The sequence below is a fragment of the Pezoporus flaviventris genome, unplaced genomic scaffold (genome assembly GCF_033815535.1).
Source record: "Pezoporus flaviventris isolate CSIRO_AGI_PZ_B2104156 unplaced genomic scaffold, CSIRO_AGI_Pfla_v1 ptg000007l, whole genome shotgun sequence".
NCBI classification, from domain to species: Eukaryota; Metazoa; Chordata; class Aves; order Psittaciformes; family Psittacidae; genus Pezoporus; species Pezoporus flaviventris.
In genome coordinates this window covers 62863930-62879627 of record NW_026892555.1, presented here as the reverse complement: position 1 = coordinate 62879627, position 15698 = coordinate 62863930, and the positions used below count along the sequence as shown (strand labels likewise).

Below are 15698 nucleotides of genomic sequence, written 5' to 3'. Positions count from 1 at the left end.
AAATTCCGATGTTTGTACTGAGAAATTTTGTCTCATCCTTTGCACAGCTCCAGATGCTCTTTAAAACAGAGCAAGCAATATTTTTGCTGCCCATTTCAGTTATTTTAAAGTTTCCTTATTTGCAACAGCCACTTCTTTAAAGTGAGATTTGAGTCTAAATGAGGACACAGCTGTTTCCTCCTCATCCCCGCAATAGCTGCAATCAGCAGTGAGCCTTAGAGCATTCTCATTTCTTCCCATTAAATATTTGGGAAAACAGAGATTACTCAGAGTTGCCAAAGTGATGTTTTCAATAGCTGAGAGCTCAATAATTGGCTTCCTTGAGATTTTCACTAGCTTCTAGTTACTTCTGAAGTCCCAGCCCACAAGACAGATGACAGCAGACTGTACTTTATTTTTTCTAAGTCTTCGCTTGATGTGGAACCGCTTCCTTCTTTCCCATTTCCTAACTGAAAAAATAGGCACAATCAATTAGCTCGCTGCTGGCAGCAGTGCTCAGAGAGCCTGCCACAGGGAGACCAGACAGGTGTTCCTAAGGCTGAATGTCAGCTTCTCTCATCTTCCCAGTTTACACAAGCAGCTCATTTCGTCCTCCAGATCCCACTGGACTCCACAGCATCCTTGCCATTAAAGTCAGTGTCAAGCATGCTTTTTCAGTCCAACACAGCCTTGAGGATGCCAACATTCTGGACTGAGAGATTTAAGATGGCTCTGGATAATCTCAATAACCGTTTGATTTGGGTTATAGATTTCAGATTACAATAAACAAGACCCACACCATTTCTTGCTGCTTTTTCAGAGATGCCTCTAGTGTAAGTCAAAACAAACCTACTCCTTTAAATCTGTTTGTTCATATTCTTGGCCATGAAGTCTCCTCAGAACAAACACAGGCCAGTAAAATACTTCTGACAGTGTGCATCCAAAGTATTGATGGAATGGCTTTACCTCAAATATATCAACAGGCATTAGAGTATTCTTTGCAGAGCTTCAGTTTATTCCATCAATTTTTTCAACCCCATTCTCAGTGGCGCTGAACAATAAGCATGGTGCACAGCACCATGTATACTGTCAACAGCTCACTTCTTAAAGCATTATTTCAGTGTAGTTCAAAAGACTGCAGGTTATTACACTTTCTTCTAGTGCATGATATTTTATAATTTTTCTTTTTTAAATTATTTGACCAGTGTCAAGTCTTAAGTTTTGATCTTTAAATAATCTAGAGCTTTACTTTCAGTAGTAAAAAGGGCTCTTACATGTTCACTAAAACAAAGGAAAAAGGTTCAATGTTTTCTTCTTTTGTCTTTCCTGTATATTAGCCCTTTAATCTGTAATCTTAAGGAAGTCTTTAAACACCTTTGCACTGATATAAATCTAAAGATGCTAGAATTGAGATTTCCCACTGCAGAACATGATGCTCTCCTTCTTAATGGCACATTTTCCAGGTAGTCTTTAATGGGACACTGTGGTGGGCCTAATGGCATCAGCTTATTTGCACCGCCTTTGAATCAGGTAAGGGGATGTAAAGCAGTGATGTAACTTTACAATGAAACTCTGAGCGGAAATAAACGCTATGGTGTGTAGTATTTGAAAGCAGATGCCACTGAGATTCAGACTGGGATGATTACAGGCTCTTGAAATATATTTATGGCTTCATACAGTTGATGCAGAAAGATGCAACAGCTCATATTTTAAAATTTAGATATAAAAAAAAATAAAAAAAATTGGAAACTTATCCACCAGCTGCAGTGTAGGAAGTAATTTGCTTCCTGGAATTGAGATTGAGGATAAGCCCCCATACCACTATTATACTTTCCAATAGCAACTATAACGACAAAACAATAAACTGATTTTAAAGATGAATGTTCTGTGTTGTTTTTACTTTGGTATCATGAAAGCTTTACACCTATTGGTAAAGAGCATCATTAAAAGAAATCAGTTAAAGCATTAACTGCATAAAGGCAAAATATGAGGTGTGTGTTGGTATTTTGTCAGAGCTTTAGTTACATACTTGTAAATTGGGTTTTTCACCCTGATCTTAAGGAGTACATCAAACCTGTCTCTCAGATTACACACAAGGGCACGCACCCTTATGCCTTATTTTAATCAACTGGATCATTTCCACCCAGGTCTGTCTGTAAGGCAGAGTGTTCAAAGGAAAAAATCCACAGATTTTATAGACTTGAAAAAGAACAAAAAAAATTCCATCAGTGTCTAGACAAGAAGCTGCACCTGGAGCTCACATGCTGGGCATAAAAATCTACACATAAAAGCTGTGAAAAGTAACTAATCACAGGAAAAATAATGAAAACTCACAATCTGCAAAGGACCCAAGTGGGAAACAAGGCCTCAGCTGCAACAGTGCTTATGGCAACATCTAATTAAATCTACACTAGTATTTAGCAGTAAGGTGCAAGAGACATGTCCATCAGCCCAGGGTGCTTCAGAAAGTAGCACTTGAGGGCTGCAGAGGCACTAAGCAGCTTATCTCTCCAAACCTGCACAGACCCAGTTCTGTGCATTTCAGTGCAAAGGCTGGTTAAAAAGGCCTGAAAAGTAAAGTGTGAACAGCACTATGGATAGCCTCAGTTTACAGGGGATGCTGCATCATCTTTGTGTCCTGCTAGATCACAAGGGGTTAAAATAAACACACTGCTCTTGTCCAAAGTGATAACAGGAATGCAGACAGAAACTCAGAAATATGTAATGTGCTACTGGCTAGAAAATTCATCCAGAAGATGAGGCTGCTATAGATGGGTGCCTTTTGATGTGTACCATTTGCCTCTGGGCTTTCATCCCTTGAATACCACCCTTACATCTCACCTTAGGACCAGCTGGAAAGGGTAGTGGCAAGGCCGGAACCATCATGATTCCGGACAGCAAAGTTTAATCCCTGACTATCGGACATCACCTTGCATCACATTGTTAAGGGGAAACAAATGCAACATCAGAGGCTGTGCTGTGAAAAGTTGGAGATCCCCAAGATTGGAGTTGGCAGGGCTTATCTGATAAGTCTTGAAGAGAAACAGAAGTAAACAAAACTACACTTACCTCAACTTTGTATGTATTGTGACGACATTGAACCACCTCCTATGAAGAAGGTGATAGGAGCAACTTGCAAAGTATAGAGGCTAACTCCATCTTCCAAAACACATTTGAGTGCAATCAGAATTTTCATTTAAGGGAGGCTACAAAAAACACAGAAACTGTAGAAATAAAAATGGATACATTCTAAGATGCCTAACTGCTATATGTAAGCAGTATACCGTCAGGTCAGTCAGGTAGTATTTTTGTTTAAGGTATGAAATAATACATGAATGTACACACTATTTTTAATGAATTAAATACAGTTTCTCTGAGCAAGTAAAGAAAAACACACGGAAAAAAATAAAAGCAATAGCCTCTTTCTGTGGACAAACCCAAAAATAGATTCTTCAAATAAAAACCTAATTAAGACATTTGGGGGGGGGGGGAATCCAAACAAATCTGGCAATAAAGCACTTGACTCCAGCAGTTTTTACCAAACCAATAAAACAAGAATAATGAAGTAGAATGAATACAGTAAGTATACTAAATGCCTGGCAAATGCTTGCTTTTCTCTATTTTTTAAAACAAAGAAACCAAATAAAAGAGAAAACAAATTTTCTCAGGACTCTATTTTGCTGTTTAAAGAGCTCTGTTCTTCATAAGGCAGTCAATGCTACCCCTAAAGGACCACTATGATAACACTGAGTTTTCCTTGGTGTCACATTTACATTGATCCAAATAATCTTCTGATACTAGTTGAGATAATGAAGTCAGTTACCCGACTCATTATCCTGATGCTGATTTACACGATGGTTTGAAAAGACTTTAGTGGATATACTGAGAAGATAAAGGCGTATGCAAAAGTCACGCCCACTAAATGTGAGCAAAGTGATAACATTGTACATAAAAAAAATATTGTGTCAAGGTGTCTCTTGACAACCTCTAGCTTGACTGAAAATAAAAAGTGTCTATCACAAACATTTAGACTTAGGATATCAACAGACTGATCTGATGTATTTAAAGTTGGAACAACGAGGTATATTCTTCAATGTGATTGAGTCATAAAAGTCCCAGGGGTAATGGAATGGATTACCAAATCATATAAAAGATGATGCTTGTTTAATAACAGCATTTCACAAAATAAGAGAAAGAGACAGCTAATATGACATTTCACTTCTGCCTATACATAAATGTGGCCACATGGCAAGATATTGGAAAGTATTAAATTGTAGGTAAGATACCAAATTACAATTGTGACATAAAGTTCCACTTTTGGCAGCTTTGTGAAACCTCATGAGAGATAGGCAATGTCCTTCTTTTAGCCAAAATACAGTCAATGGTTGTTTAGGAACTTCTGGACAAGTAAAATACACTACTCAAATGCTTAAAGCGCACATGTAAGGAAAGCACCAGGTACCACAAGTAAAATGTACCAAAGCATCTTTATTAAGAAGTTGCAGTTTTATTCCCCTAAGTAATTTTGAACCATTGATTTTTTAATGCTGAAAAACAGAACTGAAAATAAAAAACTAAAATATGAAAACCTTTACAACATAAACTATATAATTACTCTGAAAAGAGTCTGTACCGCTCTGAATGAACTGTAGTCTTTATCTAAAGATGCAAAACAGTAAAGAGTTAAACACAGTTCAAATTACTTTTGCATGACTGTCCTGGTTTTGGCTGGGGTAGAGTTAATTTTCTTCCTAGTAGCTGTTACAGTGCTGTGTTTTAGATTTAGTCTGAAAATAATGTTGATTACAAACCTATGTTTTCAGTTGTTGCTAAGTAGTGCTTACCCTGATCAAGGGCATTTCAGTTTCCCATGCCTCTGTCAGTGAGGAGGGGCATAAGAAGCTGGAAAGAGCACAAGTAGGACAGGTGACCTGAACTAGACAAAGGGATATTCCATACCACAGATTGTCATGCTCGGTATATAAACTGGAATTGGGTTGGCTGGGAGCCACTGATCACCACTATAGGCTGGGCATCAGTTAGTGGGTGGTGTGCATCATTTCGACATCTTAGGTTTTATTTCTCTCCTTTTTTGTTGTCTCCCTTTTCATCACAATTACTACTACTATTATTTTATTATTATTATTATGTCAACTATTAAACTGTTCTTATCTCAACCTACAGGTTTTACCCTGTTTTCCGATTCTCCTCCTCATCCCACCATGGGTGGAGGGTAAGAGAGTGGCTGCATGTTGCGGGCTGGGATTAAACTGTGACAGCTACCAGTTTGGGTAGCAAGTGGTTCTGGAAAAAAAAAATTGCTTCATTCAAAAGTTTAACCGATTTCTAAATTAGACTTTGGAATCAGGTACAGACCTGCTGAAGTAAAGGCTTAATTCTGAAGTACTCACTACCTACTACCATTCTATTTACATTCCAACACTACGAGACAATTAAATTAACCTGTTTTACACCAGAATAGATAAGAACCCAGAATAGATAAGGCACTCAAAAGTCAATTAGAGTCCAAAGGCAGTGTAAGGAATGGCTGCCACCTTTTAGCTCCTTCCTAGTGATACTTGTAAGCTTTTCCAGCCCAAACCATAGAGGACAGCCTTCAAGCAGAGTAAGAGGTAGTTCTTCTATAGCACTGTGCTGAGAGAGGGCTCACAGGTACAAAAGGGAGACACCAGAAGATCCAAGTGGTCTGCGCAGTAAGCTTTAATATGACCATATGACCAAGAGGCATGAGCCCAGCACTCTGCACAGCCAAAGAAAGGAATAAAAACAAACAAGCAGGCCTGTCCAAGCATGCAAACACAAACTACTTTGAAAATAAGGAGGTCTAAGACTTGGACCAGGGCTGTAATATACATTCAGAAGGCAATCAGAGAAAGCTGTATATTAACTCTGATCTCTGCACATGCTTAAACACTCAGTGGCAGCCCTGGCAGGCTGACTGACAGGTAAGTTTAATAGGAATAAAGAGTTCCAAAAAAATTCAGTATTCCACTTGCAACCCCAAGCACAGAACTATACAAGTATCGGCAGCTTCCCACCTACCCTTGGAGTCACAGTGAACAAAGCTGTCTCATTATCCTTCTCCCACACCTTACCGCACCTCCCATCCCTCAGTTCCAGGATATCCACCAACCAAAACATATAAAATGTTTCGTATTTCTGGAACTGCAGAATTAAAAAAAAAAAATTTGACATTTCAAACTACCACAAAAGTTGCTTTAATAAGTTACATGTCAGATGCTTTGCTTTCCACAGCAGAAAGCAGAAAATTCAACAACCAAAATGGCTAAAAGCTGAAATAAAATGTTGTGAATCCATTCTGCAAAGACAGGCCAGCTGCCTTTGCTAAACAGCAAATCTGTTGACATTGAATATCTTAACACAGTGATCAGCTCCACAACTTGCAAGCTGCAACCACTCACTGTTGTTCTGATCATTATGTCCAGCTCTGCCTGCATGATGTCTCCAACATAAACGTTTCACAGCAAGAGCATGACTTTGGCTGCAACAAAAAGAAATCCATAGGTAGCTACAAAATGTCACACACAGTTGGGCATGTGAATCTAAACATCGACATTTATATAATTAGTACTTTTCTATTAACACTACAAACTGAGGAAAAACTGACTTGTGACAACCAGCAGGTATTAAGTTCTTAAAATAAGTAGGGCCATTAACACTAATGACATTTTATTCTCTCGCTTATCAATAATTCAAACAGCTATTGATTTCAAGTTTTACTACATTAAGCTGTAGGTCTAGCATTTCAATTACTGAGATATGACAGATTTCTGACTTTTAGCCTATGATTTCCTGTTATCTGGTGCCTTTTTCCAATGCACTTCAAGCACATGCAGGCTGAGGTCACCATCAACCTTCATTTCTGGTACTACCAATGCCAGTATATGAAAGAAAAATCTAGGAGAGTGCTTCAAGTGAAACATCAAGGTCTCTTTACAGAGAGTTTCTCTAACTGTCACCACTGCAGCGCCACATACAGCTTGTCACTCCTTTGGTTTCTGCTAGAAGCTGCTCTTGAAAGCTTGCTGTCATCCACTTCAAAATGTTCTGCTGATATACACAGACACTTCAGTACTTTCTACCACCTTACTTTATGGCTAAAGATAATAAAGTTATTTTTGTGGGGCAAACAAAGGGTAAGACTTCTCAAAGTATTTGCACAGGTTGAAGTATTTTGTGGTTTAAGCTGCCCCCTTGGTTTTCATTGGGGTTTGCTGGGGTTTTCTGTTCTGTTTTTTTTAATAAATCTGAATAACCAGTATTTTTTATTTCCAGGTTTTGACTTAAAGACATCTTTAGACTTTCAGGGATCAACCTTCTCCTAAAAGGATAATGATTTTTGATATAAAAATAAACCCGTTTCACATCATTTTATACTAAAAGAACTCCAGCACTACTAGTCTCAAGAGTAATACTTCCTTGCTCCTAACCTACTTCAAGACATACCTGTTATTCATCTCAACACATGTGGTCCAATCAGCTAGTGCTGGTTCTTGGCCACTCTGCTTCCATGTGTACAACGTTATCTTCCCATTCTCTAAGCCTACTGCAATAATATATCTATCAAGAGAATAACTGCATTAGTTCTGAAAGAGGTTACAGTAGGCAGTTCAGTGAAGCTGGCTCTAATGCAAGCTAGAAAGAACTACTACTCAAAACCGCGTTTCACCTTGCCCTTCAAATCAATATTTACTTTTCATAATTTGGATCATAGCTTCTTCATTAAAAAATTTGCAAAGCAGAAACATACAAAATAGTTGGTTAGGAAAAAGGAGGTTATTAGAACATCAGATCAGCACTGTTGGGAGAATAAATATGTTTCAGGTGTGCTGTTCATGACTTTTTTCTTGCTATACTGTTTGGAGAAATCACCATACACCTGAAAAGACAGCTGTGAAATCAAAAAAGCAGAGGTCATTCAGTTAAAGAACCGTCAAAATATTTTTTACCAGTAGATTTTAAGGCCTCTTTAGCCACAGAAAAATTACTAAAGCAGAAAAAAATCCTAATAGCACAAAACAGCATTACAGAAAAAAACCAATACCTTCCATCAGGAGTAAGCACATGGCTGATACTAACAGCAGTAACAGAATCCCCAGCATCCAGCACTGCTGAACAAGGCCTGATTGAATCCAACATATTCCCTTCAGTATTCACAGATAAATCACAATTGCCCCATATAATGACCTGTAAGAAAGAGAATCACCTAGGAGTTTTCACTTCAGTATTTTTGTAAATGCATTTTAGAAAAAAAATAAGAAATAACTTAGTTAAAATAGTGGATGACCCCCAAACTAATAAAAAAAAGTCTATTTACAAAGATTCAACTTTTGAGACAGTCTGTCTGATTTCATTAAAGATATTGACAACAAAAACAGATTCTGTTATGAAAGTTAAAGAACAGCTGAGAGACCCATGAGAGTTACGCGACATATGCTTGTCTTACTGCATGACAAAAGAAGGGAGAAGGCCCAACTGGCAGACCACAGTCTTGTACAAGCACTTTATTTAGCATACGAAAGTCTCACTGATTTCTGTGTAATACACACACGAAGATTTGTCTGTATTTATAGAACATGGGCTCATTAGAACACAGCATCTGCTAATCTAAAAATACATCTAAAATAAATCTGGGTTTTTAAAGTTTCTTTTGTATGAATTACCTTTTTGTCCCGACTGCCAGTAATAAAATACTTGCTATCTGGTGTCCAATCACAAGACCAAATGATTCGACTGTGAACAGCTGTATTTTTGTCTGTGTACGCACAGCAACTGAAGACTGGTCCTGGAGTAAAACAGACAAAAAACCCTTGCATGTTAGAAGTAATTGTTACTCCTCTTAACCCTCAGGAAGAACTGCAGGAATACTCAGACATTATTCCACTCATCTTTAAAGCTTCTGTGAATACTCATCACCATATAAATACTTTTTCCAACACATATCACAATGATAATTAGCACCAGTTCGACACTGTATCAGTCAGCCCTTATAACACTGAAACAGTAACAGTTTGATCTTTCACACCCAGACCTCTTTCAGGAGAATGCAAGCCCAAGTATAAGATTTTCATGTTCTTTCTATATAAGTTTTTCATAAAAACATTGACTTCAAAAATTTTCTGTACATGTATCCCAAATGATTACACAACAGTACTTATTTGCGAAGTAAAGCCCCAAGAACTTAAATCATAATAATTTAATTGTAAAGATTAATCTGTTCTCAAAGAGACAGGCTGCCATTTCAATATGCATACAATCAGGCAATAAAGCTGATCAGCAAATCAGTAAATGGGAATAGTTTTCCTAGGCAGAAAATATTTGGAACATAAACTTCGCATAACCACTTCTCAGGATGCCAATACCAGCGGTTTCACTTTATACTGATAACAATGTTCTTCATAGACAGAAAAGTTACTGATGAAAGTAAATCCAGTTTTTATCTGGATGAAAACTGGATTTCCTCTACTTCCTATGAGAATTTGCACTCCTTATCCTGAAACTCTGTGTAACTATGGTGGGCAATACACCAGGATTTAGAACCGACGTCTGAAAAGCACAGAAATCTCAAGCCAGGATACAACCAGACACTGTATGAACAGACCAAAACTCTCTGCCAAGACTCTAGGAAAACTACAGATCCCAGTAGTGTTTACATGCTTTTAAGCCAATAGTGCAAGATAATCGCCTTCAGCACAAGCATCTGTTCTAGGAATCCATTTAAACATTCAACAGCAATCTCCTCATGATTTTGCAGGGCTCAAAGTCTTAATAAGAAAGTCAACTGAATCTTTATTATCAGCATTTATTCCAGAGACAGTCCTAGTCAAATTAATCAATTGTGCAGGATTATCAGAAAGCCACACCAAAGATAGAAATTAATCCTGTCAAGAGTCTCAAAGTGTCATGCCCTGCAAACAGGAACAAGGCAGCTCTATATAGGACATGGGTACAGCAAAGAACCTTCAAAGTCCTGCCTGCATAGAACACAGAGATGAAGGTTTTCCTCCACAGAATACCAGTTTGAGGTTCCAGCATTACAGTCCAGCATGGCTGCCTGATTTCAGTAAATCTGAAACCTATATTCAGAAGTAGGAGGCAGGAGGACAAATAGCAGACTTCATTACATCCATCAATTAAACAGTATTTAAGGCCTGATTATATTCCTCTCCACACTTTAATTCCCTTTCTAGCTTTCCTGTACATCATTAACTGCACTTAGGAGTCTACAATACTATTAACTCTTAAAAGTTGCACTGAAAATGTCCATTAAAATAGTTTTACCAATTCTCTTTCAAGTATTTTGAAGCCAAAAGTATTGAACAAACCATGAAGTCTTCAAATGTGTATATCCACTTCACATATCTTACCTGACTCTGATGAGTCTTCTTTCCTCCACAGTGACCAATTCCTGTCTCTAGAAACCGCTAATAAAAATTTCTCATTAGGAGAAAATGCCAGCTGGGTAACAGTCAGATTGTGAAATGACAAACTCTGCAGTTTCTTCCAAGAAGCAGTGCTCCACAGAATAATTGCTGCATGTTCTTTTTTGGAAGCCTGTATTGATGGAAAAAAAATATCAGTGAGAATTACCAAAAGCAAATACAAAGGAACACATTTCAAAAGACAAAGATGTCAGGGTGCTTGTTTTAAGGCTTGCAATTAAGTTAGATCGCGCTTTCCCCTGAAAAGTTTAAAGATTTTTTTGCTACTTTCTACTAATGCTGATTTTACAGGAAGTAAATGTTTTATACCTGTATTTGTTAGAATTTATCTTACTAATATCTTCAAATGAATCATGCATGGTTTATGAATAATAATTTATCTGCATTCTCTCTCACTTTCACAAGACAACTGTCATCTATACAAAATCTTTTCACATTGAAGTGAAAGAACAGAATTCAGCCCAAACTGAATTCTGACTCCCGCTCTGTCAGCCCTGGAAGTATGGTGGCATTTTTCACTAGATGGTGCTAGAATCTTTTCTTACCTTACATGCTGAGGCAATTAGAGTGTTTGAATTATTGCAAGCAACACAAAAAATTTCATATCCATGTCCATATCTGAAATAAATGTGAAAAAATATTTAACACATTACAGTCATTTTTGCAGTACGCATCAAGGTTCTTATGTTAATTTAAATCCCTCTGCAAACATGAAAGGCACCTTCCAGGAACTTCTCACCAGTGTTTCAGTATTTTGTCCCAAGTAATTCCTAATCATGTTCAGCATTAAATTTAACACCTGCTTAAATTCTTTCACATTTAGGAACTGACTACAGAAAAAAAATGTCCAGCCCATTCCCTAGTCCTAAAGCATCAGCACTGCAGAAGCTATACTAAGGATTAACAAAGCAGATTAGAACAGCATGAAATGTATTCTTGTTTTCTTCTAAAGCAGTTTTTACACTACCAGTAAAAAAAAATCAGAAGCCATACATTTGAAGGTCACCAAAGAAATCCACCACAAACACCCAACCAAAGGATGCTTGTTCTGTGAAATAGTGAAAGATCTCTGAACCAGAGGACAAAAACCACGTTAGAGAAGGAATACAACACTGTAAAAAACCCAAACCTTGCAGCTCTCTCCAGAAATATATTTTTTGATCAGTCTTTGCACAAGTTGTGCTGGGACTGAAGCTCATATTTCTGGACTGGGATTTAGTGAATAAGCAGAAAGGTCACACAGATTAACACAAATTAAAAACAGACAACAGAATGGAAGTAAAGCAAAACTGGAGATGAAACCTATAAATAGTGGACAAATATCACCTAAATACCAGTTGGGGGGGGGGGGGGAAGGAGGGGGAGGTGTTGCTCCTTTGATTCCTACCTCTGAAGAGATGGGCAGTTCTCTTAATAAACTCCTTCAAGTCAGGAGTGTTGCAAAGTTCTTATAAGGGATTGATATTCATGGGATTTCACTTGCAGCCAAAACAGCCATCTGTTTCAGTGACAAATTACTGTCTCTATCTATTGAACGTAATCCAGAAGAGTCACTGCTGGGCATATCCCACAGACAGACTCCCACATTCATGTCTGAAGACTGGGGATGCACTGGTTTTTCATGAAGGGTAACTGTGCCTGGGGAGAGGGACTATTGGCTGTTAATTGGAACGTTAATTTGCAAATTTGATTGCATCTTATAATAATTAAGGTACTACTGCGAGTCTTCCTCTTAATCTGCCACCAGCAGGAGTTTTACCATAATGCTCATTTTTAAAGCACATTCCTGGGGATTATTCTGTAGCAAAAACCATTGGAAGTCAATTGTCTAAATCTGAAAAGTATTTATTCCATGAAAAGTATAAATTCCCTGAAATTCAAAGAAAAAATGACCTGTGGAACACCTTGTGAAACAAGTCCCCAATTACTCTGGTATTATCTCTTAAATGTGTCCTGGGTTCAGCAGTAGCAGTCATGTTTTTTCCTTTGTGTTAACTGGTGCAGTGCTGTGTTTTGACTTCTAGTTTGAGAACAGTGTTGGTGAAGCCGATGTTGTCGGTTGTTGCTAAGTGATGTTTACCCTGACCAAGGACTCTGTGAGGCTCATGCTCTGCCAGGGAGGAGGGGAAGCTGCGAGGAAGCAGAGACGGGGCGCCTGACCCGGGCTAGCCGGGGAGGTATTCCATACCACAGCACGTCATGCCCGGGGTGGGGGGTAACTGGGAGTTACCCGGAAGGACACGGGGCTTCCGGGTGGAACTCGTTTTCTTGGCCAGTGGTATCGTATTCTCTTCCCTTGTTATTTTCCCTTATCATTGTTTTAGCTGATAGTAGGGGTGGTGATTTGTTGCTGGACTGTTCTTGTCTCAACCCATAGGAGTTGCACTCCCTCGATCCTCCTCCCCGTTCCTCCGGGAGCGGGGAAGGGGAGAGCCCCGGTGCGGGGGGGGGGGAGACAGACACGCGGACACGGACCTTGATTGTTGTCAGCTCGGCACCACTCACTGGGAGTGAGTGAACAAGTTACCTGACTGGGTTTAAACCACGACAAAATGTAATATTGAAGAGCACTTTGACAGAAACATTTTGAGCTCCTGCATGCAACTTTACTCTTGCTAAACAGAAGCACTAAAATGTAATCTTTAAATCAAAACAAAACCTAAAATACTGTCTTCTGCAAAGTCACATGAGCAGGATTACCACAGGTCAGAGTGGCAGCCTATACAGGTCAGTGCTGTCTCCAATAAAGAGAATAAAGTTAGTGGCAGGAGGAGATGTTTGTATGAATAAGTATCAGCCTTGCAAGTATAGAAGCTCCAGTACAACCCCCTCTCATGCCTCCATACATGCAATCTGATCCCTTCATTATGTCCTATAATACCAAAAAAAATGTTCATAATTGAGAGACCGAATCGATAATGAAATTACACTTTCAAACACAACAGATTCTGGCTTAACAATGTGCAATTCATAGCATATTTTTATGCACTGGTAAACTGGACTTTCAAGGTGTCCACACAAACGATGACAGTAATTTTCTAATGTCAAAAGGGATTCCTCAAGACTTCCAAGTGTATTACATGAAATGTACATCCATATAAACATGTATTTATGACAACACTTTAATCACAGCCTGCTGCACGTAAACTCTCTACAGTAATTTTCCAAGAGGATAAAGACTAGCACACTCTCACAGGATTTATCATATTTTTATTTTAAAGTTATTAGATTATGTAAAAAATTCAGCAAGTTCTTCATACTAAAACCTACTTAAGCAAAAGGTTTGCAATACCCAACACAAATCCTTCAAAATTTGGTATCAAGTTAGAGCTGGGAATGCACAAATGTCAATGACAAACAAGCTATTTTTAGCAAGCCAGTTCCTCACACTGTTTTTCTGCTGCTATGGCAACTTGAAATCTACATTATGCGATTTCACGTTATTTCTTTCAAGATTATCCTGAGGAAAAAACCTGAAAGTCTATGAATGCTTCACATCTTGTTGCCCTTGCATAAAAGAATCCCTATCACTAGCTGTGTCTCTAAAAACAGAAAAAATTGCTCAGAAGTCACCTAAGACCATCATAAAATGCAGTTATTTTAATGAATGCAGGATATAAAAGCAGATATGCAGTAGTCCTGTTAGCAGAATATCAAAAATTCATGTCTCACTAGACTTCGAGAAATGTCAAAATTAAATGAAGAAAAATTTTGGCCTTGGCTTCTTTTCACTACTTAAGTGGTTTGATAAGGTATCTTTATGTGAGTGGGTACATTAGCAGCCATAGCACACACAGGAGAAGCAGTTAACGTAATGATTAGAAAATACAAAATGTGCAGGTACGGTCCAATATCCAGCAGCTTCCCTCCTATAAGCACTTTTGAGTACAAACACAGTAATAGAGCTTTAAAGCACTCAAAGAAAATTAACTGCCCGACTGAAGGTAAAGATGAGCTCCCACAAAACCTCCTCCTACTTGGTCAAATTAAAACAACCTGCAAACTGTTTTCACAAAGCTTTTTATTTCCTGCCCCCCAAGTGAAGTCACAAAACTTGGAATGTAGAAACACAATCGTAATCATCAGCAAAGGCTCAACATTATTCTTGCTCCTGCCTGAGACCACTCTTTCAGGAGATTAAGATAAATAAACTGTAAGATCTTGAGATGATTCATTTCTTTTGAAGATTGATACTAAAGCTTTGAAGATTGTGAGAGTGTAGCATAGTGTTACCATGATCCTTACAGAACAAATAAGGTGACAACCTTCAATTGCAAATTGTTGTGAATCTCAGGAAAGAAGGAACAAAACATAGCTGAAGAACCATTCAACCTCAAAACAATTACTGTCATGACTATGTAACTATTACCTTCGCAATCCACAACATGCTCTGTCAGTATTCAATACCTAAACTGGGTTTGTAACCACCTCACTCAATATTCGTCACTTCGCTCTGCCACTAGACACATACAGTATTGACTGCTGCCTCCATCTGTTGCACCTTACAGCTCTGGGTAGGCTTAGGGGGAAGCTCCTGCATTGATGCCTCAGCCTTTACCTCTGTACCAGAAAGACAGACTTGATCTGCAAGCGCCATGAGGTGGAAAGAGACAGAAAACTCCCTATGCCAAGAGACATTCAGTATAGGCAAGGTTTTAAGCAGATGTGCAGAGCAGAAAGATATAAACAAAGACTGCAGCATGGGAAGAGAGGCCCATAACATTCCTGAGCACAGATAAGACCATGAGAACACGTTGCAGCTCCTTGTAGCAAACCAGTAACCTTACCATTCCCGTGGAACAGATGAAAATACCTAGGACCAGTGCCCTAAACAGACCTCCAAAAGACAAACATCTAAAGGAACAATCAAAGTCTGCTCATTACAAATTCAAAAACTTAGCTCTGTGCTAAAAAATATGCATATTTCACGAACAAGTAGTGAAGTAAAACTTTGTGACAAATCAGTTCTGCCATTTTTTGCACTGTTTCCTCATTTTTCTATACATATAAATTATTTATTTTATAAGCAATATACTGCACACAAAGTCAATCAGGTAGTAAAACAGGAAGAGTTACAAGACCAGACTACATGACCATGTTGCAATAGCTTTCTGGAAATTTCCTAAATTAAATAAAAAAGGAAAATAAAACTTACAACTTCTGAATTTCAGGCCACAAGGTATTCTGCAGCAAGTGATCCTCTGGGGGAGGTTCTAAAAGATATTTGTACAACAT

The 15698-nt window shown here is 38.3% G+C and overlaps 1 protein-coding gene across 8 annotated transcripts in view; it reads right to left on the bottom strand.

Annotated features, from left to right (window-relative positions):
* Positions 1–5121: 5121 nt before the first annotated feature.
* Positions 5122–15698, bottom strand: part of ELP2 (elongator acetyltransferase complex subunit 2) — a 40511-nt gene continuing 29934 nt past the window's right edge. The window contains exons 16-23 of one of the 8 annotated variants that reach the window (XM_061448997.1): positions 15619–15676; positions 11009–11081; positions 10389–10575; positions 8685–8806; positions 8066–8208; positions 7468–7581; positions 6423–6502; positions 5125–5283 (exon numbers count right to left, since the gene is read on the bottom strand). In XM_061448997.1, coding sequence (XP_061304981.1) covers positions 5192–5283; positions 6423–6502; positions 7468–7581; positions 8066–8208; positions 8685–8806; positions 10389–10575; positions 11009–11081; positions 15619–15676 — 869 coding nt within the window. In that variant the 3' untranslated portion in view covers positions 5125–5191. Of the gene's footprint in view, positions 5284–6202; positions 6503–7467; positions 7608–8065; positions 8228–8684; positions 8807–10388; positions 10576–11008; positions 11082–15618; positions 15677–15698 lie in introns of those variants that run through there. The other 7 variants (XM_061449002.1, XM_061448999.1, XM_061448998.1 and 4 more) reach the window with 7 other exon arrangements.